This window comes from Tachypleus tridentatus, chromosome 7, assembly GCF_004210375.1.
Source record: "Tachypleus tridentatus isolate NWPU-2018 chromosome 7, ASM421037v1, whole genome shotgun sequence".
NCBI classification, from domain to species: Eukaryota; Metazoa; Arthropoda; class Merostomata; order Xiphosura; family Limulidae; genus Tachypleus; species Tachypleus tridentatus.
Window position 1 is genome coordinate 116,765,868 of NC_134831.1, and position 26,739 is coordinate 116,792,606.

The window sequence follows — 26,739 nt, forward strand, 5'->3', positions numbered from 1 at the left end:
TGACTTCAGAAATGTCTAGCGTTAAATATAAAAAATGGAATGCTGACATTTGTGTCAGTTTCGTCGAAGTTAAAAGTTGTTATAACCATTTGCGTTTCGGAACACAGATTTGATGAATTAAAAATATAAGAACATATTTCAGATACACAAAAGAGTTATTTAGCAGATATCTAAAACCAAAATTATCACGGGAAAGTACTGAAAAAAATCTTTTCCACACTTCCTCTAAAATAATGCGTCACCTTAAGCCTAGTTTGCAACAACAAAAAACAACTCAGTTACAGTAAATGTTCTAAAATTATACACTTCTTCAACCATTCCCGTTCACGTTAACTAGAGAGTTTTGGTTAACATTTCACCACCGTCTGGTGGAAGCTGAGGAGATGAACAATTTTCTCTATCTTCTTCGTCCACCCAACCATGAAACGTGCTACCCCCTCCATTAGTACTGTCTGCTAGAGAAATTCGACTTTATACGCTGACCTGCTAACAACGAGTTCTATTCGGTCTCCAGCGGCTGCTATTAGCGGTACAGCCAGACAACAGTCAAAGTCCTGAGTCCTTGTGTTGTTTACCTAGAAAAAAGAAATGTTATGGTAGGAACTTTCCTAAAAACACACTAAAATTCTCTCTCTCTGGAAAATCTGATGTTATACTTAATAATGAACATGATTTTTTTTTAATCTATTTTTTTTTATTCTACAAGGTATGATGCGGGTTTAAGTTTCAGTTTTGGTTGCATGAAACAGATATAGTGCCTTCTTTAAGGGCCTGGCATGGCCTAGCGCGTAATCTGAAGGTTGCGGGTTCGCGCCCGAGTCGCGCCAAACATGCTCGCCCTCCCAGCCGTGGGGGCGTTATTATGTGACGGTCAATCCCACTATTCGTTGGTAAAAGAGTAGCCCAATAGTTGGCGGTGGGTGGTGATGACTAGCTGCCTTCCCTCTAGTCTTGCACTGCTAAATTAGGGACGGCTAGCACAGACAGCCCTCGAGTAGCTTTGTGCGAAATTCCAAACAAACAAACAAAAGCCCTCTTTTATTTATATTTTCAAATGGGAGTGCTCTGAAGTTGTTTTAGAGTTTATGATTTTTGTCAGTTTTTTTTTTTTTTCTGGTATACTGATGGACATTTGTTCTTCTAAATATTTATTTCTCGCTGTCATTTTTCTAAACTGAACTATCCAAGGAAATTATTATAAAAACTGGTTAAAAAATTGCCATCAGACAACGTACATTCGCTGTGGTGCGATGGTGAATGCACATTAAAGTTATTTGTTTTTATTTCTAGTACATACTCTGAAACTAAATTAAATTCTATTTAATTTACACAAATTCTGTAGATTAAAAAGACGGATTAGTTTTCCTGCAACATTTCTTTTATATTTAACTGAATGATGTAATACCAACCTGCAGTATTTTGTCCAAAGGCTTTAATATACCATTGACACTGGCAGGTCCTCCTGGACGTATCTTATTGATGTAGATCCCTCTTTCATAAAGTCCATCAGAAACACTAAACCCAAAATCTTCATAAACCTGATCTTTGAACAGTATTACTTTGTGGATTTCAAGTGGTCCAGAGGCAGTGGAAGAACTCTGACAAGAGCTTACAGCTTCATCTACACTCTGATGTACCTGTTCTCTGCCTCTTCTGGAGGTCACGTGTGGTAAGGTGCTGTACCTCTGCGATTCACTATCTGACTGTCCGGTCAGTTGCAAGCCTGGTTGACTAACAAGCTCACAGACTTGTTCCATGGATACAGCACGAGACACTGGACGAAACACACTTTCACAAGATGGCTGCAATTCACCGTGAAAGTGCAACAGCTGGGACTGTGAGTGGGCTAGATAACCTGGATCACTTCCCATAATGCTCTGACATCTTCCTTGGAATTCTGATTCTATGTCCTCCGAGTCTTCTGACCAGTCAGCTCCTTTCTCACCAGAATAGCAGCTACCACAACTTTGAAAACTATGATTACTATTGGTGTTCAGTTCCCAGTCTTCATCTTCCCATCGTCTTGATTGGAAATTGTTGTCAGTTCCACTGGGCTCAAAGTTCTGGTTAACTGATGACCCTGTGAGAACTGTAAAAAGGGATATTTCTGATAAAGATAAATAGGAACATCATAAAATTTACTATTCTTATCTCCCAACATGCATTCCTTTATTTCTATATTATACCTATATTCTTGGCATTGATTTTTTTGTTTGCTTTGTAGAGTAGTTTGAAATTCAAAAACTATTTATAGTATTGATTGAAGTTTAAGCTGTATTTCTGAATCTCTTCTAAAATGCATACAAGAATTCTCACATTTTACACACTTAACTGTATTTATATTTTACCTTTGAACTGTACAAACATCCTGAGATAGCGAATGAAACATAAGATATAAAAGGAAATTGAGTTACTAAAAATTTAAGAACATTCCAATACAGTTTGGTATAATTCTAAGGTTATAGAAATGTCTTTGATGGAAGAGAGTAAGTATCATAGATACAGGGTTTTAATTTTAACTGAAACGTTGCTGATATGGTAAAATAAAGCCATCACCTAGTACCATGTAACGTGGTATGCTGCTTACACCTGTACCAAGCCACATGGCACAATGTTCATATTTGCAGTATGTCACATAGTCCATTGTAAAGGCTTGAGGTGATGGGGAGCAAACCAGAATTCCCTTCCTGTTGTAGAACGCCCAAGGACATACATATTGCCAATTAATATGGTTTATGCAGGTCTACTTCATTGTATCTCAAACGTTAGAGCTTCTGGGGGTCTCTAGTGGCCTCCCAAATTCCCCTGCTTCATGGTGGCTGTAAGCCAAGCTTCACTTGATAACTTTACACAGCCCCTTCCCCTTGTTCATACCTGTACTATCAGATGTTTGGTTAACTTGTTTAGATCTTGCCCCTGTAATGGAAATCTCTAAGTCTGAACTGCCCCAGGATTCTACAGCACTGTCTACACTTGGAATGGTTTTCCTTACATTGTTCAAGTAGTCATCTCGGTCCTCAGTTTGCTGTGGCTTGAAAATAAAGTTAGTGAAAATATATTATTCACGAGACTTTTAATACAATAAAACTAAACCTTCTAACTATTAGTTGTTTATGTTTTATAAATTGTTATTACAGGATAAAAAATCAGAATGAATATAAATTTTAAGTTGGTATAAATAAAAAAAGCAACTTAAATCAAGGTTTGAGTTAATAAACACTGTAACACAAAGCCATGTCAAAATTAGGTAACAAGACCTATATCAGTTAATAAACACTGTAATATAAAGCCATGTCAGAATTAGGTAACAAGACCTATATCATTTAACTGGTTTCAGTAATGTAAGTTTGAGTGAATAAACACTGTAATACAAAGCCGTGTCAAAATTAGGTAACAAGACCTATATCATTTAACTGGTTTCAGTAATGTAACTTTGAGTTAATAAACACTGTAACACAAAGCCATGTCAAAATTAGGTAACAAGACCTATATCATTTAACTGGTTTCAGTAATGTAACTTTGAGTTAATAAACACTGTAACACAAAGCCATCAAAATTAGGTAACAAGACCTATATCATTTAACTGTTTCAGTAATGTAAGTTTGAGTTAATAAACACTGTAACACAAAGCCATGTCAAAATTAGGTAACAAGACCCATATCAGTTAATAAACACTGTAACACAAAGCCATGTCAAAATTAGGTAACAAGACCTATATCATTTAACTGGTTTCAGTAATGTAAGTTTGAGTTAATAAATACTGTAATACAAAGCCATGTCAAAATTAGGTAACAAGACCTATATCATTTAACTGGTTTCAGTAATGTAACTTTGAGTTAATAAACACTGTAACACAAAGCCATGTCAAAATTAGGTAACAAGACCTATATCATTTAACTGGTTTCAGTAATGTAAGTATATTGTTACACAAAGAGATTACTGTACCTCCTCTTTTCCGGTTTTTAATTCCTCGTTTCCTGCAAAGAGAGAAACAATATATACCACATGTGGAGCTTGATTTTGTGCAGGAAAATGAAAAACATAGTTAACAGTTTATGACAACTAAAACACCCTTAATACCATAAGGTATGTTAAAAGGACTTATTTATTTATTTATTTTGCATGCATAAATATGTTATTAACATAAAATCAATAAAAATGTGGTAAGTCGTTGTGGCACATTGGTGACAGTAAAATGGCCTCTTGGGGTGTAGGTTCACCTGTTCTGTTTTGTCTCAAATGTTCATTAAACTTACCATTATATTGTTAACATACAGCCACAATAGGTTCATTTGAAAAATACTCTGTATCATTTTTGACATGTTTTAAAAACACAATTATAATAAATCACTTTGGCAAAGATTTACGTTTCATTCAGTGTGACACCATATTTCCTTTGGTTATGTATCACATACATATATATTTGGGAGAAGACTGAACACAGATTTTGTAGACCTAAATCTGTGTTTGTTATTTGGTTTATAAGTTACTACTGTGCTGCACTACACCAGTGTGTTCATACATTACTTACCATGACAAACAGTAAACTGGTGTGAAACTCAGACACGTTCATGAAGTAGCCTGTTTTATCATTGTTAGAATCATGTCTTCCCTTTTTTAACTATGCAGTTCAACACTACAGACTTCCCTTTCTTTAAAATGCTAGAATGCAGTACCTTTCATGATTTTATAATTCAATAATAGGAAGATTTCGTTTGGGAAAGATTTTTAAATTAACTCTTACAAGAGAGATCAACTTTAGACTTCAACGGAACATCAAAATGACCAAACTCCAAATTTGTGACAAGAAATGGGTGAAGGATTTGAACCTATGTAGTCACATGCCATTGAAATGGCTGAGGCAAGGAGATTGGACATACAAACTGTTAGTATAAAGAGTGAATAACCTTTTGTATGTAACTTTATACAATATTACCTAACTTATTATATGTAAAAGAGATCATAACTCATTAACCTTGTCTTATTAAAATGTTCTTATTTGTTCAGTAAATTAATATACATAGGACTAAATGAAACACACAAGTCTGTAAACTTATTAAAGTTTCAAATTACAAGTACAAGATATATATTTAGGAATGAATTTCTGGTCAATTTTATACCACAACCTTGTATACCTCCTTGTTTTATAATGCTTCTTGGAAACGTAGCAGCACAGTAGGTATTGCAGAAATTATGTTATAATGCTATGTTATAATTTTGTATAAAATATTTTATGCCAACATATCTTAGAACCACACCTCAACACATCTGGTGTTACTGTATACTGGCATATATCACCTGAAATTCACTAATATAAACTTAAAAAATTATCCATACGATATATCAAAAGTATATCTATAAGTTAATTATTAAAGTAAATTAAGTTACGATTTTGGTCAGGAGTCTTGGATATCTTCAGAGTAACAATGTCTCCTGAGTTCTGCAGCATTAGTATAGCCTCACTCAAAGGTTTTCCCCTCAGACTTTGACCATTTATAGCGAGGAGTCGATCCCCCACATGGATAGCTCTTGTCCTATCGAAACATAGCAAATATTTTCAGACTGATGGACAACGAGTCATATTTCTTATTTTGAGAAACAAACGTTCTTTATAAGTATAAAATACTTACCAAATGATTCCTTCCAATAATCATAAGTATCTTACGATCTCTTCCAGTTAGGTTGATAAATGGATATCAAATACATCTTTTAACGTCCTAAAAAGGATGTCAGTTTTAAAGACATACATACAAGAATTAGAGAGACCTGAAAACCATTGTATTTAAAAGAGAAAAGCTACATACATTATATTAGTGCCAGATTAATAAATAATATAACACACACACACACACAAAGTAACCATCCTCTCTCAGGTAGTTAGCAAAATTGTCTATGAGTGAATAAGTATAGCTTCACAATTAGTATTTCCATCTTTCTTCACAAAAGACGTTTCTTTCATTTGTGTTTTCTCTTCATAATTATTCATCAATTTTCTGATCCCAGTTTCAAATTACTATCTTTAAACAGGCATATCAAAAAATGATATTTAAAATGGACTAACATATTATATACTTCATGCTGTTGCTGTTTATGTTTATATAACTTGGTATATTTCACACACCCGTACTATTTGTATATCTGTAATTCTATAATATTTATGGGTCTATGCATTTATATAGGGGTCCCTGTTCTATCTTAGGAGGGAGTTTTCATCTGATGAGCACTTATCTACCTACATAGTGTTTATAACTACAAGCATAAGAAGTTATTGTACTGTCATGGATTTCACAACAGGATGGGTCAACCCCCTTTCAGAATTACAGAGATCTATACTCCCAATGAACTTTCATAAGTTTGGAATTCCCCAGTTTAAGTTTATTTTGTTAGTCCAAGATAACAAACCAATATAAATATATCAGTAAAATTTGGTAGCTGAAAAAAGGAAGACTTGATTAGACGATACAAAGAAATTAAAGTAAAAAAAATAGGGCATGTAAGTTGGTTTTGATTAACTTCATTATAAACGTAAAAGTTTCCCTGAAAGCAAGCTTCCAGTCATCACTCTGAATAACTTCTACCCTCACCCCCCAACCTTCCAATCATCACCCAGAATAACTTCTACCCTCAACCCCAAGCTTCCAGTCATCACCCTGAGTAACTTCTGCCCTCACTGCCAAGCTTCCAGTCATCACCCAGAATAACTTCTACCCTCACCCCTAAGCTTCCAGCCATCATCCTGAATAACTTCTACCTTCACCCCCAAGCTTCCAGTCATCACCCAGAATAACTTCTACCCTCACCCCCAAGCTTCCAGTCATCACCCAGAATAACTTCTACCCTCAACCCCAAGCTTCCAGTCATCACCCTGAGTAACTTCTCCCCTCAACCCCTAACCTTCCAATCATCACCCAGAATAACTTCTGCCCTCACTGCCAAGCTTCCAATCATCACTCAGAATAACTTCTACCTTCACTCCTACCTGCACACAAACATTTTGCTTCTGGCAATTGCATATTTTCATAAAACCCTTTAAGATCATAGTTTTAAAACAAACTATACTCCAAGCTGAATAAGTTGTGCAAAAAGTCCTCACTACGGCTGCACAGTGCAGAGTTTCAAGAACTTACTTTTCTGCTAGTCCTCCTTCTGTTAGCCCTGAAATTACTATAGGGTTGAAAGGTTCTTCAACTCCAGATATGGTTATGCCAAGTGGTCCTCCATGACGCACTAACTCCACGGTATAAACAACAGCTCCTGAGACATCAGGTTCTTCTAACAAAACATACAGATGACTAGATAAAACAGGCCCAACTAATTTCTCAGGAAAGATGAAAGCACACTTTGCGCACAACACAAAAGTAACACACATGAGTACTAAGTGCTATTAAATAACTTGTTCTTAAAACAGACTTAATTAAGTGTACAAATATAAAAGTAAATTACAATATTTTACTCGTGTACTCAGTAATGTATAATTAGTTGAAATAGGTTTATAATTTGATATATGCTTGAATTACATGTTAGGTTTATACAACAGAAATAATACAAAACACTTGTTACAGGTCTCATAAAATCCAGTTAATTTCCTACTGATGTGCTATTGTTGTTTAGAAATTAAACATTAAACCCTTTACAAGTTTTTCTTTCCTTGCTATGATTGGGGTGCAGAAATATTTTCATATGTTGGTCATGTGTTTGGAAGCAAAGCCACGGATATTGAGAGAAATGATTAGTGAATCAAGAGAGGGTTTTGTATATAAATGCTAGTTAAAGTTCAGAGAAACTTGTAAGTATATTGTGTGTAACGTCTGTGTTGTTCCAATCTGGTCATGTATGTTACCACTTCAGCCTTGACACCTTGATAATTATCAACCTTGTCAGGTGTGTATAGTTAACACTTCAGCCTTGACACTTTGATAATTATTAACCTTTTGGTAGCTCATGTAAATGTTTTTGTTTTCATCAGTTATGACTATACTACTGCTATAACCTCTCGAACAACTGTAGCACTTGTAACTGTTTAAAATGTTTGATTAGTTAACAGCCCTGAATTATTCACCTTAGTGTATTTCTATAACGATACTCTGATCTGTTTATGTAATCAGAACAGCCCTGAATTATTCACCTCAGTGTATTTCTATAACGATACTCTGTTCTGTTTATGTAATCAGAACAGCCCTGAATTATTTACCTCAGTGTATTTCTATAACGATACTCTGATCTGTCTATGTAATCAGAACAGCCCTGAATTATTCACCTCAGTGTATTTCTATAACGATACTCTGTTCTGTTTATGTAATCAGAACAGCCCTGAATTGTTTACCTCAGTGTATTTCTATAACGATACTCTGATCTGTTTATAAAATCAGATGTGTACAAGAAGAAAGGTGGTCAAAAGTCTATTACTTTGCCAGTCTTACCAGAAAAGGTTTCGTCTTTACGTATTCTCAGTTTGACGATCTGGTCACAAACCTTGAGGATCTCATAAGCATCCTCCAGGGTGCAGTTGTCCATCCTCACCGAATCTATGGCCAGCAGTGTGTCTCCTGGCTGAAGAGTTCCTGTTCGATGGGCAACACTTCCTTTTTTAATGTCTGAGATGAGGAGTGGTTCACCTTGCTGACGATTCTTTGGAACTTGAGAATGAACCAGATTAAACACATCAGGAAGACATAACTAATAAAACAACGTTACTCCAGGGCTATTTTTGCTAGTCATACAGTTACGACAGAAAGTGTTCGTACCTCTGCATCCCGAAGTAGTTTTTTGCTCACAACTTAAAAAGTATCATAAGTAAGCTAATAGAAGTATGTTATATTATAAATATTATACTAACACACATCTACGTAAATTCTTATGTAAATGAAATGAGAAATAAACTGTTTATAAACAAATAAACAAAAATAGGAGGAGCAGAAAGTGTTCGTACATTTCAAAACGTGTGAAAAAAACTGATATTCCCGTAACAATTTTGTTTAGTTTGGCGAATAAACTACATTATACCATTCCAAAACTAGACACGGGGTTCATAATTATTGGAATTTAACCAGCAAAAAATGTACTTCCGGCAATTTAGCACCGTCTCCGTCATTATCTGCTTGGTCATCATGGCGAACAGGAAACAAATGTCTAGTGATTTAAAAAACCGAATTATTGTAAAATACAAGTCTTGTGTGTCTCTTTCCGGTATTGCTACACAACTTAATGTGCCGAAATATACTGTTCAAAGCATAATTGCCACGTTTAACCTTACAGGATCAACTGCTAACCTCCCTCGTTCCGGACGCCCCACCAAAATTCCAGAGAAAACCAAGAGGATGAACAGATTCAAAGATGGTGGTCAAGACAGCGACCGTCATGACATTACAAGTCAAATACCCCAACAACCAAGCCATGCCACGTTCGCTAATAAGAATTTAACTATTTTGTTAAAGGTAAGTATATAGTATTTCAAAACTTAAAAATTAGATTTCCTCAGTCTTATTTTATTAGATTCTTGTTAAAATATTTTATTTTAATATTATTTTCCCTTTGTTATCACTGAAAGCATTAATCTACAAACTGTTTTTCTTAATTTGTATGCAGAGGATAACTTGAAAGACAGGCAGTATTTCATTAAGGATTATGATAATATCTGAATACTTACTCGTTTCAAAACGTATAATAATAAATGGAAAATATAAAACTTAAGTTCTATAGATGGCGCTGTTAACGATTTCACAGATTCTTAGTTTTATCTTGAAACTCTTATCACTACAACGATTTCTGACGTAAGAACCAAGAAAACAATTAATTAATCGTGCTACAATAACATGATTTCATTTCACACAGATGCAGGCCCGGCATGGTCAGGTGGGTTAAGGCGTTCGACGCGTAATCCGAGGGTCGTGGGTTCGAATTACGGTCGCACCAAACATGCTCGCCCTTTCACCCGTGGGAGCGTTATCATGTTACGCTCAATCCCACTATTCGTTGATAAAAGAGTCGTCCAAGAGTTGGCGTTGGGTGGTGTTGACTAGCTGTCTTCCCTCTAGTCTTACACTGATAAATTAGGGACGGCTAGCGCAGATAACCCTTTGCGCGAAATTCAAAAACAAAAGCAAACAAAACTCACATCGATGCTTTTATAGAACTTCTCACACAAAGTATTGGCTCGGTATGGTCACGTGATTAGGGTTTTCGAGTCGTAATCTGAAGGGCGCGGGTTCGAATTCCCGTCACACCAAACACGCTCGCCCTTTCAGCCGTGGATGAGTTATATGTGAAAGTAAATCCCACTATTCGTTGATAAAAGAGTAGTTCAAGGGTTGGCGGTGGGTGGTGGTGACGAACTACCTTCCCTCTAGTCTTGCCCCCCAGTGGCTTAGCTGTATGTCTGCGAACTTACAACGCTAAAATCCGGGTTTCGATACCCGTGGTGGGCAGAGCGCAGATAGCCCATTGTGTGGCTTTGTGCTTAATTCAAAACAAAAACCCTCTAGTCTTACACTGCTAAATTAGGGACGGCTAGCGCAGATATTCCTGGTGTAGTTTTGCGCGTAATTCAAAACAAAAAAAAAGAAATTATTTTAACACACCTGCGATTGTTATACCCAATCCACCCTTCGATTTTGCTAATTTAACAGCAAATGTTCCACTACTTGGCACAACAGCTTCAGCCACATCAAACTGAATGTCAAGTGTTACCCTTGGGCGAGAACGATGGAGTAACTGTGTTACTTCCTTCACAGTTAACCCTTGAGTAGATTGGCCGTTTACTGCCACCACTCGGTCACCAACTTGAAGGATGCCGGTCCTGGAAAAACGAAGTGGCTTTCAGCACGTGAAACTATTTTTATTTGAACTCGTTCAAAAATCATTTACATTATCGTTACGTTAGAATATTTCACTGATATTTTGAAAGATTAAAACAAATGTTTACACATCGTTTTAAAACAGGAGCAAAAAGTTTGGAACTAGAGGGCACAAACATAGGTTTAGGGAAGATTGTCTTCAGCTTGGCCATTTTACCTTTCAAACAAGGTTGTTAACCTTCATACATTGTGAGACAGTAACAACAGAGTTGTTAACCTTCATACATTGTGAGACAGTAACAACAGAGTTGTTAACCTTCATACATTGCGAGACAGTAACAACAGAGTTGTTGGCCTTCATATGTTGTAAGACAGTAACAACAGAGTTGTTAACCTTCATACACTGTGAGACAGTAACAACAGAGTTGTTGGCCTTCATATGTTGTAAGACATTTATAACAGAGTTGTTGGCCTTCATGCATTGTGAGACAGTAACAACAGAGTTGTTGGCCTTCATGCATTGTGAGACAGTAACAACAGAGTTGTTAACCTTCATACATTGTGAGACAGTAACAACAGAGTTGTTAACCTTCATACATTGTGAGACAGTAACAACAGAGTTGTTAACCTTCATACATTGCGAGACAGTAACAACAGAGTTGTTGGCCTTCATACGTTGTAAGACAGTAACAACAGAGTTGTTGGCCTTCATATATTGTAAGACAGTAACAACAGAGTTGTTAACCTTCATACACTGTGAGACAGTAACAACAGAGTTGTTGGCCTTCATACATTGTGAGACAGTAACAACAGAGTTGTTAACCTTCATACATTGCGAGACATTTACAACAGAGTTGTTGGCCTTCATACATTGCGAGACAGTAACAACAGAGTTGTTGGCCTTCATACATTGTGAGACAGTACCAACAGAGTTGTTGGCCTTTATACATTGTGAGGCAGTAACAACAGAGTTGTTAACCTTCATACATTGTGAGACAGTAATAACAGAGTTGTTAACTTTCATACATTGTGAGACAGTAACAACAGAGTTGTTAACCTTCACACATTGCGAGACAGTAACAACAGAGTTGTTAACCTTCATACATTGTAAGAGTAAGTTTGAGTAAGTTAAAAAGAAAGAGTGATAGATGTATGAATGATGAGAGATGGCTTTAATTTTTAAATAATTTCAGTTTTGCTTAGAGGATGGGACAGTCCAGATTTAGAAAAAGGTCCCTTGTTATCCCTAAACAGCGTGTTCTGTTAGCATTTATTACTTCGTTCAGAGGTACTAGAGAAAGGAATAATTATATATAAAATTAAAATAGCATCAGAACCATTACAAAAATTAATTACTATTACAAAGGAAAGTTAAGTAGTATAACTCCAATAGACCTTACCAACTCCAAACTGCTCTCTCCAAATGTCAATGTCATAATTCAGTCCTAACTTTATTTAAGGATCGTATCTTCTAAGTTTTGGTATTTCAAATGAAAATTTGAAACGTTAAGAATTTGTAATTATTGAGAAATTGTTTCAGATTTATTGGTCTACTGATGGAAGGTAAGTAACTATTATGGGATGTACATTTACATAAACCGTTACCTCATGTCTGCCTTTCATAATTAACAGCATTTACTCCTGTTGCTGTTATTAGTTTTCACATAAAAATATATCTTCGTCGAGTAATGTATGGATTACCTTTCAGCAGGGCCACCAGGTTCCACTCTACCGATGACTGGAAAAGACGTTAAGTCTGTTGAAAAATCGCTTCCTTTCACAGAAAAACCTAGTCCACGGAGATCGGCCTGAATAGTTACTTTAGTGGTATCTGTGTAACTGAGTTGACCACGAGGTGGCACCCATGTCGCTATGCATATTTGATAAAACATCAAGTTTCATTAACAAAAATAAGTAACAAAACTGTTTAACATGTTTAACAAGTGAAACATATACTTTAGAGTACATACATATAAACACACACACACTCATTTTTATACAGAAGAATCAATAAGGAAATAAAATAACACAAAGTGTCAACACCTATCAAATAATACAAGGTATCAACACCTATCAAATAAAACAAGGTGTCAACACCTATCAAATAACACAAGGTGTCAACACCTATCGAATAACACAAGGTGTCAACAATTCCTAAGAATACAAGGTATTAATAAATTCTCAGCAACAGAAGGCGTCAACGGGTTCTTAACGACATAAGGTGTCAACAGCTTCCAAACAATGGAAAATGTCAACAGACTCCTTCCTAGCAACAGAAGTTCTCCATAACTTTACAAAACATTTAGACCTATCAGTTATCTTAGGGTCGCAAATTCAAATCTTCGTCGCACCAAACATGCTCGCCCTTTCAGCTGTGGTCAGTCCCACTATTCCTTGGTAAAAGAGTAGCCCATCAGTTGGCGGTGGGTAGTGATGACTGGCTGCCTTTCCTCTAGTCTTATGCTGCAAAATTAGGGATGGCTAGTGCAGACAGCCCTCGTGTAGCTTTGCACAAAGTTCAAAACAAACCAAACCAATCAGTTAAAAACCTAATTACAGAAAGATTTACTTCTTTCTGAATTAACTGCTAACAATTAGTTTCAATAATTGTAAGCTTATAGTTCTACTAATAGAAGTTATTGGAATATCGTGTATCTTCAACACATTCTACAGAGAGAATATATAAGAAAAATCATCAACTGTTCAAACACTTCTAAAGTAGGCCCAAATATGAAAATCGTACTTAACATTAGAAATACAAAATGTAAAAGAAAAGATACAACAATTTATTTACCACTGGAAGAGCATGTTTTCAGAGAACTGGATGGACATTTTCTTTTGCTCAGCTGTCGACCCAATCTGCCTTGGATTGATGGTTGCAGAGATACAGGAAGTGCCTTCCTTGATGGAACAAATACATCATTCCCAATGGAAGACAAGCTGTTCTGGGTAGGTCTTGAACCCAATTGCCCTACACATGAGAAGGGCGTGAAGCCTACATAACAACATACGAACATTGAACTGATAATTCTACAGTAATGGTTCATTATAGCGTCTTGTGGTTTACTAAACTAGCAATTGTCAAAATGCTATAAAAATAATTATAAGAATAATATTTAGTCCCGAATTTTCGTTACATACATACACAGGAACTGTTTAAAACACAACTAATATAACTGGATTGTTATTTATTCTCTGGCTCCCACTGTACAACTAACAGAATTCATTCCATTACCTCTGCTGGTTAGGACATCGGAGCCTTTGTGGCTGACTACCTGATTAACAGGTAAAACTTTCAGTTTCACGACGTCCTTAAGCGAGTTCTTGAGAAGCTGGGAGGCCTCTGTAATCGTCATGTGTTCAGTTGTTGTTCCATCGATAGCCAGTATGTGATCTCCAACATTAAGAGCTCCACACCTGCAGGACAAAAACAGTAAACCAGATGAAACATACATCCACAGGCCAACAACAAAAACCACATGAAACATACATCCACATCCACAGGCCAACAATAAAAACCACATGAAACATACATCCACATCTAAAGGTCAACAACAATAAACCACATGAAACATACATCCACATCCACAGGCCAACAATAAAAACCACATGAAACATACATCCACATCTAAATGTCAACAACAACAATAAACCACATGAAACATACATCCACATCTATCACTCAACAACAATAAACCACATGAAACATACATTCACATTTATAGATTAACAAAAAAGGAATATGAAACAAACATCCACATCTGCAGGTCAATAACAACAAACAACATAAAACATGCATCTACAGGTCAACAGCAACAAACAACATGAAGTATGCATCCACATCCACAGGTTGTCAACAACAAACCCCACGTAACATACATCCACATCTAAAGGTCAACAATAATAAACCACATGAAACATACATCCACATCTATCACTCAACAACAATAAACCACATGAAACATACATCCACATCTACAGGTCAACAACAGTAAACCACGTGAAACATACATCCGCATCTACAGGTCAACAACAGTAAACCACGTGAAACATACATCCACATGTACAGGTCAACAACAGTAAATCACATGAAACAAACATCCACATCTACAGGTTGTCACCAACAACCACATGAAACATACATCCACATCTACAGGTCAACAACAGTAAACCACGTGAAACATACATCCGCATCTACAGGTCAACAACAGTAAACCACATGAAACATACATCCACATGTACAGGTCAACAACAGTAAATCACATGAAACATTCCACCGTGACATAGTTACACGATACACGACTCTTACCGAAAGCTGTATGCTCAAATGTCACGTATCAAAGTGATTATATCTGTTAATGTCACCTTAAATATATTTATTTTTGCCGCGTGTTAACTGGTTAATTAATGCATTTAGTTTTCTACTCAGTAAATGGTTCACTGGAAAGGAATAAACATTGGTTATTTGTGTATAAATTAACCAGTTTATAAATAATGTCACTCTCCTTTGTTAATACGTTTCGGTGGATATAACGCGTATATGCCAAATGACTAAACCAGGGGTGTGCAACATTTTTCGTCGGTGGGCCATATAACCAACTTCATCAATCAAGCGGGGCCACTTAAAAAACAAGCTTATTCGTGTACATGCACAATAAATTAAAAAAAAATCTCAAAATGCAAGCAATAATATTTTATATTTTTGCATGAGTGATCATTTTAGTGCGACACTTGAAATTTAGAGTCCTTGCAGAGCTTGTCAATATCAGCTTTGACAGAAGTGGTTGCCACTCTTAACTGACTGGTCAAATGTTCATCAGTCAGCTGACTTCTACATTTGGTTTTGATGAGCTTCATTTTGGAGAAAAATTGCTCACAGCAGTAGGTGCTACCAAAAAGGGAGGCAATTCTTTGTGCATGACGGGACAAATTGGGAAACTTTTCACGTACACAGAGTTTGTAAAAGTCTAGCAAACTGTTTTCAGAGAATTTCCTTTTAGTGTCCATGTCAGCCTGCAGTTCAATGAGTTCCATTTGGCAATCATCAGGACTGTCTTCCACTGCCAAATCAAAAGGTTGAGCGAACAATTTCAATCTAATTTCAGTTTGTCTGAAATCTGGAAATCTGTTTGCAAACTCATCACGCAGCTTTTGTACACTGGTTCCATATTTGGTGCAATCCAGATTAGGAAATTCCAGTTTCCTGGTTGCAAGACATGTAAAATGGGTCAATATGGCTCTTCTCAACTGAACCTGGAAAAGTTCCAATTTCTTCTCAAAAGCACAAATATGCTCAAACAACTTATTCACAAGTTGACTTTTCCCTTGTAGTTTTAAGTTTAAATCAGACAGATGCTGTGTAATGTCTGTGAGGAATGCTAAGTCATTCAGCCAGTTCTCATTGCTCAAGAAGTCCACATTCTGACGTTTGCTCTCCATGAAGAACTTAATCTCCTCTCGCAGATTCCAGAATCTCTTCAAAGTAGCAGCTCTACTAAGCCAACGTACAGCAGAGAAGTACAAAACATCTGAATACTCACTGTCCAGCTCATCTAAAAAGTTTTAAATTGTCGATGATTTAATCCTCGTGTTCGAATATAATTTACGCATTGGACGACATTTTTCATGACTTCTGCAAAATCCAGAACTTTGGTGCACAAGCTCACTTGGTGAATAATGCAATGGCTTACAACTACGTCTTGTGCTCCAATTGCAGTTAGAAATTTCTTGGTGAATCCATTTGTCCTACCTGTCATGGAAGGAGCACCATCTGTTGTAACACCACATAATTTATAAGGATTCAGTTCAAACTTTTCTACAACCTTAAGCACTTGTTCACAAATATCCAGTCCTGTGGTTGTGGAGGAAAGGCTTGCCATATCTAAAACTCTTCGAAAACATCAAAGCCTGCAGTAACAGCTCTGATGAAAATGACAAGTTGGGATGTGTCATTGATATCAGTGCTTTCATCCAAAGCCAGCCTGAAAGCTTCACACGAATTCAATCTCTTTCAAAGTTTCTTTGATGTCCTCTGAAAGATCTTTTGTCCTGCGTGAGACAGTAAAGCGGGAAAGGCTAGTTTGCTCCACCAAATATTTTTTTCTCTGACATGCATATTCTGTGAATATTGTTAAACAATTTTAATAAATTCTCCATCACTGAAAGGCTTTTCCTTTTCTGCCATACATTCACAAAGCTTAAAACTCAGTTTTGTCACCAGTTCTGAATTTTTCTTGAAAGTGGTAAAACATCTTGTTGCTTTTCAATGGATGTTTTAAATGTTCAATTTTGTCCTTTCGTGCCTGACCAACAATTTCATCAAACTGGGAGGGTGCTTAGTTGCGTAATGTCGCTTAATATTGTACTCTTTCATGACTGCAATTGTAGTTTGACAGACGAGGCAGACAACACCTTGATTATGTGGAACAACAAGATATTTTGTGCACCATTCACTGTTGAATAACCTTCCCTCATCATCAATTTTTCGTTTCTTAACTGCTGACATTTTACTAGCCCTGAAATCAAAACAAAAATTATTCTCACGAAAATAGCAAAGTAGAAAAAACATAGAATTTATTTACACATGGAACCTCTTATGGACAGAAACATGTTTCTAAATTGGCATCCCGATCATAGCCTTCCGGTACTTAAATTAATTGAGAATAGCAAAATACAGTGTGACCTTGCCTATTCGCGGCCCCGCATATTCGCGGGTTATGCGCGAACTGCGTTTTTGTAGGTCACAGAGACTGAAAGGGCTTTTCGAGGAGATTTCTGTTGTATTTACTCAATCAAGCCGTTTTTTATCAATTGTCGTCTTCACCAAACAAGATTGGACTGCTATTGGCTGACTGCCTCAGCTTCCCCAACAACGCAAACGGCAAAGCACAGCCCGGTAACGCACGGTACAATTTAGTGAAATACATAACAGTATGCAATATTGCTACATTATTACTGCATCAATGAGTATAAGTATCATTAGTGTTTGGGAAGCATTTCATATAGTATATAATCGCATACATATACGTTTTAAAACTGTGTCCAATATTCGCGGTTTTTCGCTATTCGCGGGAGGGTAAAGAACGTAACCCCCGCGAATAACGAGGTCACACTGTACATAGAATCAGATGCATCTGAAAGCAAAAATTTTAATAAATTCAGTAAAGTCACAACAATATGCTAAATAATAATCAATTTACCTTCAATCTCTTGTAGTAACTGTAAAAGGTAATAAAATTTTCACCAATAATGAATGACGGACAGCAGAGGTTAGGGAAAATTGTCGCCAGCGGGCGAAGGCGAGGTTCAGGACATGACGTTGAGTCGTAGACAATAGTGCTAGTGCACGTCACCTATTCATGCCCTAAGGAGGCCGACCAATCGAATTCGGCCTGCTCCTCTCTAGCAAAGATAATTTTAGAAGTTTGTCGAGTCGAAGCCTGGGAATCCCGTAGGAACGATGCTTTTAAAAATATTCCATTTGCGTTGGATTACAGATCAGGCCACATGGTTAGATTACAACAACTAGGGCCACACTAAATGGCTTGGCGGGCCGGGTTGTGGCCCGCGGGCCGCCTGTTGCACACCCCTGGACTAAACTAAATCATATTTAACATATTTTACAGATCACGACTCTAGATTATCTTAGCAGTTTCTTACATTCTTTTATACACAATCAAACAGGTAGAAACAGAAAGGAATTCATTGGTCACCATTAGCAATTAATACATTTTCTTGTAGTTTCCGCTATGTCAAAGAAAGGTTAAAAATACACGTTTTTTTCTCTGATGCTACAACCTACCTCTCTGCCACGCTCGCTTGTTGTATGGATTCAATTACGATGACACTTTGTGGCCTCTGTACTTGGGTGAGTGTCACACCCAGCTGTGTACCTGGAGTCTTGTCAATTTCTACCAAAACAGGGCCGGAAGCATTACCAACTACGTCTGTTTCGAAACAAAAACATGCATTTTAGCAAGGAATAAGAAATATAAGACACTTTAAGGTTTTAAACATTTGGTGCTAACTAAATTTACAATGCATTACTGTCTTCACCGAATGAAATACCTTTACTTTTTACTATAAAATAATTGGTTTGAATTTCGAGCAAAGCCAGACGAGGGTTATCTGTGATAGCTGTCCCTAATTTAGCAGTGTAAGACTAGAGGGAAGGCAGCTAGTCATTACCACCCACCATCAACTCTTGGGCTACTCTTTTACCAACGAACAGTGGGATTGACCATAACATTATAACGCCCCAACGGCTGAAAGGACGAGCATGTTTGGTGTGACGGGGATTCGAACCCACGACACTCGGATTAGGAGTCGAGTGCCTTAACAGCCTGGCCATCCCGGGCCTACCATAAAATAATAGTATTTCAGCCGGTATTTTACTTACGAAAGCTATCATGAGCTGATGTTTTTCACTTAGAACAGACAAATAGACTGTAATCTTCAGTTCGTTTTCATATTTGTTCTGGAGACAGTACGCACTCTAGTAAAGAAGAAGATAATTTACCCTAATGAATCTGTTTTCCTGCAGTATTTATTATTTTCGTTAATGTGTATTGTTAGGAAGTTATAGTGATACAGGTACTATACAGAGCATTACAGGTCGCATTGTATAATCCACAAACTTTAACCAGTGTCGTGCATAGAAGGTCCATAAGTCAAAATCTTATTATAATAAACAGACTCTATTCATGGTCAGGGGGTTAAGGCACTGGACTCGTAATCTGAGGGTCGTGGGTTTGAATCCCAGTCGCATCAAACATGCTCGCGCTTTCAGCCGTGGAGGCGTTATAATGTAACGGTCAATTCAACTATTCGTTGGTAAAAAGTAGCCTAAAAGTTGGCGGTGGGCGGTGATGACTAGCTGCCTTTCGTCTTGTCATACACTGCTAAATTAGGGGCGGCTAGCGCAGATAGCCCTCATGTAGCTATGCGCAAAACGCTAAAACAAACATTCATCCCCACCGAGTGTGTCAGCGGTACGTCTGAAGGTTTATAACGCTAAAATTCGGGTTTCGATACTCATTGCGGGCAGATAACTCACTGTGTAATTTTGCGCTTAGTAACAACAAACCGTTCATCCAGTACTTTTAAACATCATGAAAAACATAATCATGTCCAAAACATAATGGAAACCCAAATTATATTATTTTACAATCAAAATTTTCCATTTATCAAGTACTTTATCAAATATATTTATTATATGTACACTTTATTCCACAATACGTAAGACAAACCTCACCCATAATGGATACATCATACTCCAATGTAAACACAGCCTTCTGATCTAGTCTTTTCAGAATTACTAACGTGTCTTGTAAGGAAGCGTTGCCCAAATTAGTGTTCTCAACAGCCAATAGGCGATCACCTGCTTTGATCGTTCCTTCCCTGTCACAAATTGCACACAAACGTTTACTTTTATCACACAGAAGAAAGAATACTACATAACAGAATGTTTCCAATCACGATCACTATCAGTTACCACAACTGACACCAGGTTTAGACATCATAACTACAACAATTTAAATTTATTCGTGGACTCCACGGAAGCGCTGATTAGACGCCACTTGTGAAGTTTAACACGTATCATGGTTGTTTTTGTTTGTGTTTTTGTCTTTTACTACGCGGTGAAAAATATACCACGATTCAACTTTTCTTTTTTAAGTCAAACTGTAATAGAAACATTTAAAGTGTTTAAAGTAGTTAAGTGTTTAAAGAAGCTTACATTTATCAAGAGGGAAAATATAAAAATTAGAGTTACGTATGCTCAACAGATTGTTTAGAAAATCTGGTGTTGTCATAACAATTTATTCGTTTCAAGCGCATTAATGTATGATAATTTCTTATGTAAGGTGAACAAAAAAATTAATTATTTTAAAACGTTTAAAATACATTCTACAAAACATTTTAGTGTTTATAATCTAAGTAGCAGACACTTTAAAATTCATTAATTTTAGCAGTAAACAGTATGACCTCAAACGCATGATGATTTGCTGTAAACTTTAAAAGAATTGATGACAACATTATTGAAGACAAGCTTCAGTCACCTTTCGGTATTATTTGATTTAACTGCAAATACTTGTAATTACGTAACTATCTATCTTTCTGAATAACTTTTCAAAAAACACACCAGTTGTCTGCGTGTCCTTGCGTGTTCACTTTCACACATACTCTTTTCGACCGATCTCAATCAAATTTGACAAACGCCTTTTGTCTCGACACCTCTACAAGTGTCTCAGGTGGACCTTGTCTCGACACCTCTACAAGTGTCTCAGGTGGACCCACGTACGGATCTGGTTCCCACCACAACCTCCTGATCACTAGAAGGGGTTCATATCTGTCTACCTTCCGTTTTGTGACCTATCTCAGTCAAACTGGTCCGATATGTCATTTCTCCGTCCGCCCCCCGCTAATACAGCGGTAAGTCTACGGATTTATAACGCTAAAATCAGGGTTCGATTCCCTCGGTCAGCTCAGCAGATAGCCCGATGCGGCTTTGCTATAAGAAAAATACACACAAATACACACAGATACCTTACCTGGTGGCAAATATTTCGAATTACAGCGCTAATTATAACTTAGGTCTGGTTGGATCAATAATACAGGACTGCAGACCATCCTACATCTCAACAGTAAGTTCGAGGATTTATAACTGTAAATAATGTTATTCGATCCCTGAGATGGACATAGCAAACGTAGCCTACTGCGTTGCTTTGTGCTTAACAACAAACCAAATGTTTATTTAGTGCACATACTGAACTACAGTCTATGACAGGTCGCACTAACCCGTTCTATTGTACGTTACGTCCATTTTAAATTCAGTAAATAATGCAACCAACCTATACGCAGGTCCCCCTGGTTGGACGTGGGTGATGGTAAGTGGTCTGGACTTCAGTCTATCTGAGGAAAAACCGCCTCTCAGGGTAAAACCAAAACTTCCATTCTCCTTCTTTAGCTTCACGTGGGTCACTTTGGGTCGAACACACACAGACCCACCCGCTGCTGAAGAGAAACAGTCTGGTTTATAAAAAGCACCGGTTAAAACCAGTGTCATCATTCGGAGAAATAAGGTTCATGACTAATATCATACGAGTCATACTAAACAATGTAAACAGAAGTACATTCAATATTTTAATTAAACAAACTGTTTCTGAGTTCATGACTAATATCATACAAGTCATACTAAACAATGTAAACAGTAGCACATTCAATATTCTAATTAAACAAACTGTTTCTGGGTTCATGACTAACATCATACGAGTCATACTAAACAATGTAAACAGAAGTACATTCAATATTCTAATTAAACAGTTTCTGGGTTCATGACTAATATTATACGAGTCATACTAAACAATGTAAACAGAAGTACATTTAATATTTTAATTAAACAAACTGTTTCTGGGTTCAAGACTAATATCATACAAGTCATACTAAACAATGTAAACAGTAGTACATTCAATATTCTAATTAAACAAACTGTTTCTGGGTTCATGACTAACATCATACGAGTCATACTAAACAATGTAAACAGAAGTACATTCAATATTTTAATTAAACAAACTGTTTCTGGGTTCATGACTAATATCATACGAGTCATACTAAACAATGTAAACAGTAGTACATTCAATATTCTAATTAAACAAACTGTTCCTGGGTTCATGACTAACATCATACGAGTCATACTAAACAATGTAAACAGAAGTACATTCAACATTGTTATTAATTCACTAATTATGGTCAGTAACGTTATTTATTTATATTGAAAATTAGTGATTTCACAAAGTTCTTAATTAAACCTTCACACTTAACGTAGCAGCCACAATATTATCATAAAATTACTCAAAATGACACCCTATGAGAACTACACCGGCATAATAAAAACAAATGAGTAACTTGAGGGTTGCGAACCAAGGATTTAACTGCTAGAACTGCGTAAGTTAGACTTTATATAGTTTGTATTCTCGTCTTTAAAAACCCTATCCAGATTTGGAGAGCTCCCTCTATACAGTGTCGTAGTAAATTGGTTGAAAGTTCTGGTGCACGCGCGGCATCAGAAGAAGAAATTTCCATAATTAATCTCAGTTATACTACTTTGTTTTAATTATTTCACGAGTATCGATGTTTTTGTTATTGTTCGTTCCTTTTAGTCGTGGACTGTGTCCATCTTCAGACACGACTGTGAAAGGTACGTCATGAAGTGTCGCATAAATGTTGAAAACGATTCAGTTTTCGTCAAAACGCAATTAATTGACATGCACACGTCTCAAGAAATATATATCCTTGACAATGAATTGTGATTCTACAATATCAAAAGACTCAAGTTTCTACCTGTTTCTCCAAACAATTTGGCGGTCAACTGTATAGAAATAAAAACGTAATAAAAACATTCGAAAGTTAAAACAACATTGAAACAAATCACAGCAGAGTCTGAATAAGGCTAGAAGATTTTTAATCTTTTCACTATAAAAGAAGATGAAGATAAGTGATGATAACAGCATACATAGATGGATATATTTAATTAAATGGTGAATTAAAATACTAACAGATGTACAGATAGCTAGTTAGTAGACACATATGGTTTGACAATAAACTTGGTTGATGTACTACAATCATAAAGACTTACTTGAAAGTGGGTTCTCGTATTCAACTTCCAACGTAACCTTGTCCTCAGCTTGCGTCAGTAAGTTAACGATTTCACCATGACGGAGATTGTTTGTGCGGATTCCGTTCACAGAAACTAAATAGTCGCCTACAGCTAAGGTGTCGATCCTATTACAATACCAAAATACTGCAAATAAATACCTCTAATACCAAAATACTGCAAATAAATATCTCTAATACCAAAATACTGCAAATAAATACCTCTTAGTTTAAAACGTGGAGAAAACTTTACTGTTATATCTCGATCTTTCGTGTAAACGTAACTTCTAGATGTTGCTAACATATAACATTTTAATACATAGTATTTAAATATATAAACAATTGTTACGGATATTCGTTACTATCTACTGTTTACTTACTAGAGTTTGCTAACAACACAATTCGTTAAGTTACGAACCCATACGAGCCGTTTATATATATATATTTCGCTACAAGTGGGTTTTCTCGTCATCACGGATTAAGTTACGAACTGTTGGCTACCAATTTTGAAACTCTGACAGACTGTCATTGTTAAGTTACGAACTGTTGGCTACCAGTTGTGAAACTGTAACAGACAATCATTGTTAAGTTACGAACTGTTGGCTACTAATTGTGAAACTCTGACAGACTGTCATTGTTAAGTTACGAACTGTTGGCTACTAATTGTGAAACTCTGACAGACTGTCATTGTTAAGTTACAAACTGTTGGCTACCAACTGTGAAACTCTGACAGACTGTCATTATTATATTACGAAATATTAGCTACCAAATGCAAAACTGTGATAGACAATTATTGTCAAGTTACAAATTGTTGACTACTAACTGTAAACTGTGACAGATAATCATTGATAAGTTACGAACCGTTGGCTCATAATTGTACAGATGTAACAGAGAATCATTGTTAAAACTGCTGGTTCATTCTATTTATGTAACACTATAAATGTTTAGAACATCAAAGGTTTTTACTATTTCTCGGTTAATGTAGAAACAAAAATAATTATAATCTCTGTATATTTACCTGTGAGCAGGACTTCCTGGTTTGAGATTCGATATTTTTGGTCGAGAGTCCTTGTCAATACCTCCTGTAAACAAACGAAAACCTACATGAAACGTTTGTATCCTTTGGTCGAGAGTCCTTGTCAATACCATCTGTAAACAAACCAAAACCTATACGAAAAAACTGTATCATTTGGTCGAGAGTCCTTGTTAATACCATCTGTAAACAAAGCAATGTGTATACATAAAGAAGTAAGACGTATGTTCGCTAGTCTTTGTCAATACGACTTGTAAAAGAATTACAACTTATGAAAACCTTCCGGAAAACAAACAATATTTACTTTTAATGGGGTAAAAACATACACATGTTATTATTGAACAAAAGAAGGCATTCACTGAAACAAGAGGTATCTCCCAAAGTACGTTTTTCACAAGTACGTTTATACCAGCAAATGTAGCTATTACAAATGTGTCGATAAGTTGTTCAAGCAACTTACAGTAGCTAAGCTGTAAACTTGTGGATTCATATACTAAAATCGGAGTTCGATGCCAGTCACAAGCATAGCGTAGACAGTAAAGTGTGCGCTTAAAACATAAAGTTTCAACAGCAATTTTTGATTAAAGCAATTGACGAAAAGCGTCATAGACATTACTCTCTGTTTATGACCGATGACGGAAATGACATCACACAAAGATTGACGCACTTAATGTGAAACAAAATGAATTGTTCCAGAACTACATTTATAGAAAGCAGCGTTGTTTAAAGTACCTTATGTGTAAAAGATATAGTTGTATACTGTCTACCAATAAAACAATAGTCCCCCGCTAGCACAGCAGTAAGTCTACAGATTTACAACGCTAAAATCAGGGGTTCGATTCCCCTCGGTAGACTCAACAGATAGCCCGATGTGGCTTTGCTATAATAGAACACACACACACCCAATAAAATAGTACTACCTCTAATAAGAGTATAATTAGAGGGTTATCTGCGCTAGCCGTCCCTAATTTGGAGCTGATAGACCAAATGAAAGACAGCTAATCAACAGCACCAATCGCCAAGTTATGGGCTACTCTTGTTTGGATGAACAGTGGGAGATGACTGTCATCCTTATAACGCGCTCACTATTCCGAAAATGCAGCGCGATATTATTTTCTCTTCTTTTGTAGTAACGGGACGCAAACGTCACGTCTACAGATCTACAGTCAGACATGATTACTATTAAGCAGAGATTTATGTTTTTAGACTCCTTACTAGACATAGATTTCTATAAAATACTGAAATCTTGCATTTCATGTAGGGGTTTCATCAAATACAATGCATTTGTCAGTACTATAAGTGGTTCTATTTTATTAGCTAAGAAGCAATGTCAGTACTATAAATGGTCTTGTTTTATTGGATAGGAAGCATTGTCAATACTATAAGCGGTTCTATTTTATCAGATAGGAAATACCGTCAGTACTACAAACAGTCTTGTTTTATTGCGGGGGTGCTGCATGACGTCATTATCAAAAAATATCATTTCACGTGAATTGTTATCGTCGCCCCTTTATTTATCTTTAACTAACTTTTATGGGGGAGAAGAGTTTGTTTGTTTTAGAATTTCGCACAAAGCTACATGAGGGCAATCTGTGCTAGCCGTCCCTAATTTAGTAGTGTAAGACTAGAGAGAAGGCAGCTAGTCATCACCACCCACCGCCAACTCTTTGAGCTACTCTTTTACCAACGAATAGTGGGATTGAACGTCGAATTATAACGCCCCCACGGATGAAAGGGCGAGCATGTTTGCCGGGCCAAGGGGAGAATAAAAGAGCTTCTTCATGTTTGTTTAAATGTATTTCACGAATGATCTAATCGTTTCATACTTGTTATACTAACCCGAAGTGATAAGATAAAGCTAACTTGCTACATGTATGTATTTATTTTGAATTTCGCACAAAGCTACTCCAGGGCTATCTGTGCTAGCCGTCCCTAATTTAGCAGTGTAAGACTAGAGGGAAGGCAACTAGTCATTACCACCTACCGTCAACTCTTGGGCTACTCTTTTACCAACGAATAGTGGGATTGACCGTCACATTATAACGCCCCCACGGCTGAAAGGGCGAGCATGTTTGACGCAACGGGGATGCGTACCCGCTACCCTTAGATTACGAGTCAAACGCCTTAACACGCTTGGCCATGCCGGGCTCGCTACCTTACTACACCTTTTTGGTTTAGATAGATAATTTTGAAAACTCGCAAACTCACATACACTGCTGGCCAAAATGTTAAGGCCAATGAACATAAAGAAAAAATACGCAT

At 36.6% G+C, this 26,739-nt stretch overlaps 1 protein-coding gene across 1 annotated transcript in view; it reads right to left on the bottom strand.

Moving 5' to 3' along the window:
* Window positions 1-185: 185 nt before the first annotated feature.
* Window positions 186-26,739, bottom strand: part of LOC143256459 (glutamate receptor-interacting protein 1-like) — a 111,994-nt gene continuing 85,440 nt past the window's right edge. Inside the window, 17 exon segments of the mRNA XM_076513723.1 lie at window positions 186-473; window positions 476-575; window positions 1,410-2,089; window positions 2,875-3,031; window positions 3,946-3,977; window positions 5,389-5,534; window positions 7,128-7,272; window positions 8,421-8,636; window positions 10,578-10,795; window positions 12,495-12,663; window positions 13,588-13,788; window positions 14,029-14,210; window positions 18,595-18,739; window positions 20,047-20,192; window positions 21,644-21,803; window positions 23,428-23,573; window positions 24,463-24,526. Of these exon segments, the coding sequence (XP_076369838.1) occupies window positions 334-473; window positions 476-575; window positions 1,410-2,089; window positions 2,875-3,031; window positions 3,946-3,977; window positions 5,389-5,534; window positions 7,128-7,272; window positions 8,421-8,636; window positions 10,578-10,795; window positions 12,495-12,663; window positions 13,588-13,788; window positions 14,029-14,210; window positions 18,595-18,739; window positions 20,047-20,192; window positions 21,644-21,803; window positions 23,428-23,573; window positions 24,463-24,526 (3,047 nt within the window). The 3' untranslated portion in view covers window positions 186-333.